This window comes from Chiloscyllium plagiosum, chromosome 12, assembly GCF_004010195.1.
Source record: "Chiloscyllium plagiosum isolate BGI_BamShark_2017 chromosome 12, ASM401019v2, whole genome shotgun sequence".
NCBI lineage: Eukaryota > Metazoa > Chordata > Chondrichthyes > Orectolobiformes > Hemiscylliidae > Chiloscyllium > Chiloscyllium plagiosum.
Genome location: NC_057721.1, coordinates 86795879 through 86800280, shown reverse-complemented (window position 1 = coordinate 86800280; position 4402 = coordinate 86795879). Strand labels below are relative to the sequence as shown.

Genomic DNA, 4402 nt, shown 5'->3' with positions numbered 1-4402 from the left:
ACCCAGATCTCTTTGTACTGCCCCTTTACATAAATTGATTCCATTGTGGTAGTAGTCTGCCTTCCTGTTCTTGCTACCAAAGTGGATAACCATACATTTATCCACATTAAGCTGCATCTGCCATGCATCTGCCCACTCACTTAACTTGTCCAGGTCACCCTGTAATCTCCTAACATCCTCATCACATTTCACCCTGCCATCCAGCTTTGTATCATCAGCAAATTTGCTAATGTTATTGCTGATACCATCTTCTATATCATTAACATATATTGTAAAAAGCTGCGGTCCCAGTACTGATCCCTGCGGTACCCCACTGGTCACTGCCTGCCATTCCGAAATGGAGCCGTTTATCACTACCCTTTGTTTCCTATTAGCCAACCAATTTTCAATCCAATCTAGTACTTTGCCCCCAATACCATGCGCCCTAATTTTACTCACTAACTTCCTATGTGGGACTTTATCAAAACTTTCTGAAAGTCCAGGTACACTACATCTACTGGATCTCCCTCGTCCATCTTCAGAGTTACATCCTATGTTTCTATGCTCTATGTTCTATGTTTCTATGTTCTATGTTTCTATGTTATATGTTTCTATGTTCTATATTCTATGTTTCTATGTTCTATGTTTCTATGTTCTATGTTCTATGTTTCTATATTCTATGTTTCTCGCTGTAATTTGGCAGGCAGTTCAAACCTTTGACCAGAACAGTGTTTTCAACTCAAGTTATTGCAATATAAGATGTGAAATATCTGTCCTGGAAGAGTTTGATGGGGACAATGCAAAGGGAGCCCAAGCACGTACCCAACCCTGTGCTGCGCTTGTCTCAGGAATGTTTGATGGAGAAAGTGTGGAGGAACCTTTACTCCGTATTCATGCAGAAACGAAGTCTAAAGCCAGGAAAAGTTGATCCTTTCTCTAGCATGGTGACTTTGAACTTGGAATTAACTTAGAATCCCTACAGTGTGGAAACAGGCCCTTCAGCCTAGCAAGTCCACACCGACCCTCCGAAGAGTAACCCACCCAGATCCATTTCCTTATTTCTCTACAGTTCCCATGACTCATGCACCAAGTGCTATGGGCAGTTTAGCATGGCCAATCCACCTGACCGGCACGTCTTTGGATTGTGGGAGGAAACCGGAGCACCCGGAAGAAACCTACACAGACACAAAAAGAATGAGCAAACTCCACATAGACAGTTGCCTGAGGCTGGAATCAAACCTGGGTCTATGGTGCTGTAAGGCCATAGTGCTAACCACTGAGCCACTGTACTGCCCCACTATAAGGATTGATTTAATTATGCGTCTTAGTTGAGTGGCGATGCCTATGTACTCGTATAAAATACATTAGTTAGAGCTGGAAATATTAACCTTTCATTGTTTCTCTCTGATTGCAGGTGCTGCTCTTCATATTTTCCTGCCTGCGGAAGGCAGCCTGGGACTATGGGCGCCTGGCTCTGCTAATGGATAATGACAGGTCCTGCCTGTTTCATTGCTTCTTTATATCCCCTTCTCTTTGCATCAGCTTCACCTTCCAGTTAGTCCAGTATCTCCCCATGTCAATCTATTAAGGTGATTTACAAGTATAATGCATGGCTCAATTCACTTCACTGGGAGTACAGTGTGTGCTGTAAGTGTCTTTTTGTGAGTGGGATAAGAGACCTGCCCATGACAGTGGCAATTGTGCTTTGTTAGGAGAGGATATGGGATGGCAAAGCCTGACATTCTGTATGTTGACCAAGGCATTGACTGTTAGGTGCTGTGTGAAACATCACTTGTATTTGGGTAAAGACAGATCAACTTATTCTGGAATACAGAAAAGTGAGGCACCAATCCACATGCTAGATTATGGAAAGAGACAGATACACGCTTTGGTACAGAGATACACAGATGACGAGACTCTGGTACAGAGGGAGGTAGATACAACTCTAGTACACTGAGGCACATACATGCATCCTGTATGGAGATTAATTGAAAGATACACCTTCTGGTATATGGTGATAGAAAGGGAGAACAGAATGCACACACTCATGTATATATGGAGAGAGATGCACATGTTCATTTACAGAGTGAGAGAGAGGTGGATGCATACTCATGTACAGATAGAGTGAGAGAGAGGGAGATGCAGATGAACATGCTCGACTACACAGAAAGAGAGAGAGATGGATTTATCCATTTGTGTACAGCCGTAGAGTTGGACGCACAGGTTCATGTACAAAAAATCACAGAATTGTTATGGCAAAGAAGGAGGCCAGTCAGCCCTCATGCCTACACCAATTCCATTACCAAGTGCCAATGTCCTCCTATTTCCCCAGAACCTTGCACTCTATTTCTCTCCAAATAATCATCCAATGCCCTCTTAAATGTTTAATTTAATCCAACATATTTCCAGGCACTCCATTTCATACCATAACTATTTGCTGTGTAAAAAAGTATTATGTCAAATCAGTTTTGTTTCTTTTGCACATCACTTTAAGTCTATGCTCTCTTGTACTTGTCTTTTTTGATGAGTGGGAATAGTTTCTCCCTTTCTACTCTGTCCAGCCTGTTCATGATTTTGAAAGCCTCGATCAAACCATGACTCAAGCTTTGTCTCTTCAAGGAGTACAGTTCCGACTTGTTGAATCAGTCTTCATTGCTGGAGTTTCTCAATTCTGGATCTATTCTTGAAAATCACTTCCGCACTCTTTCCATTGCATTCACATCTTTCCTATAATACAACCATACACAACTGTACGTAGTTCTCCAGTTAAGGTCTAACAACTGTCTTATACAAGTTCAACATCACCTCCCTGCTCTTGTACTCTATACTTTGCTAACAAAGAGAGAAACACTGTAAACGTTATTAACTGCTTTCTCTCCTGTCCTGCCACCTTTAAGAATCTGTGCACATATCCACCAGGTTCCTCTGCTCCTGCACCCATTTAGCATTATCCCCCTATTTTACATTGTCTTTCAATATTCTTCCTACCAAAGTGCATCACTTCATACTTATCTGCATTGAATCTCACCTGCAACTGATCCACTCACTCCACCAGTTTGTGAATGTTCTTTTAGAGTTCCACACTGTCTTCTTTGCAGTTTACACTTCTTCAATTTTCATGTCATTTGCAAACATTGAAATTGTCCCCTGCACACCAAGATCCAACTCATTAATATATATCAGAGAAAGAAAGGGTCCCAATATTGAGCCTGAGGATCTCTTTCCTCCAGTCTGAAAAATATCCATTGACCATTACTCTCTATTTCCGATCATTCAGTCAATGTTGTATTAACATTGCTATTATCCCTTTTTCACCATGACCTATAACTTTCCTCACAAGTCTGTCATGTGGCATTGTATCAGCTGCGTCTGGAAATCCATGTATACCACATTAACAGCATTACCCTCATCAACCCTTTCTGTAATCTCTTCAAAAAACTCTAGCAAGTTAGTTAAACATGATTTGCCTTTTAGAAATCCATGCTCACTCTTCCTAATTAGTCTTTCTTTTTCTATGCTGCTACTAATTCTTTCCCAAATAATCTCTCTAGAAGCTTCTCCATCACCAAAGTCAAACTGATGGGTCTATAATTTTGGGATTATCCCAATCTTGAACGAGACTATAATGTTTGCAGCTCACCAGTCTTTCCTTAGTTGAGGGAAGATTGAAAGATTGTAGCCAGTTCCCCTGAAACTGCCACTCCCAATTCCTTCTGAATCTTTCGATGAATCTCCCCTATTCCCACTTGTCAACTTTAAGTAGCAACACTCTATCCAAGATCTCTTCCTTATTAATTTTAAACCCTTCTGGTGGGAGTTTTCTCTTCTCTCACCATAGTCTGAGCAGCAGCATCCTCTTTTGAGAAATATTTGCACACATTTACATTGTATGACAAGATGCACTGCAGAAATTCACCATGGGTCCTTAGACAGCTCCTTCCAATTCTTCTCTTCACCATTTCTATCTAGAAGTCAGGGGCAGCAGATACATGGGAACAACAATGCCCGCAAATTCTTCTCCAAGTCACTCACCACCCTGATTTAGAAATATATCGCCTTTCTTTCAGAGTCACTGGGTCAAAATAGCAGAACTCTCTCCACAACAGCATTTTGGATCTATCTACAACAGTTCAAGAAGCTAGATCACCACCACCTTCTCAGGGACAATGAGGGGAGGGAAGAAATGCAACCGCAAGGAATGCAAAACTTGCGCCCACACTTCCCCCCTTACTTCCCTCCAAGCCCCCAAGGGATCCTTCCATATCCGCCACAAATTCACCTGCACCTCCACACACATCATTTACTGCATCTGCTGCACCCGATGTGGCCTCCTCTCTATTGGGGAGACAGGCCGCCTACTTGCTGAATGTTTCAGAGAACACCTCTGGGACACCCGGACCAACCAACTCAACCACCCCGTGGC

The 4402-nt window shown here is 42.2% G+C and overlaps 1 protein-coding gene across 3 annotated transcripts in view; it reads left to right on the top strand.

Moving 5' to 3' along the window:
* The window catches only part of tmem63c (transmembrane protein 63C), a 312913-nt gene that overhangs the window by 62452 nt on the left and 246059 nt on the right, over nt 1–4402 (top strand). For all 3 annotated transcript variants that reach the window (XM_043701473.1, XM_043701472.1, XM_043701470.1), the window contains one exon: nt 1394–1473. In XM_043701473.1, the coding sequence (XP_043557408.1) occupies nt 1394–1473 (80 nt within the window). The remainder of the gene's footprint in view (nt 1–1393; nt 1474–4402) is intronic.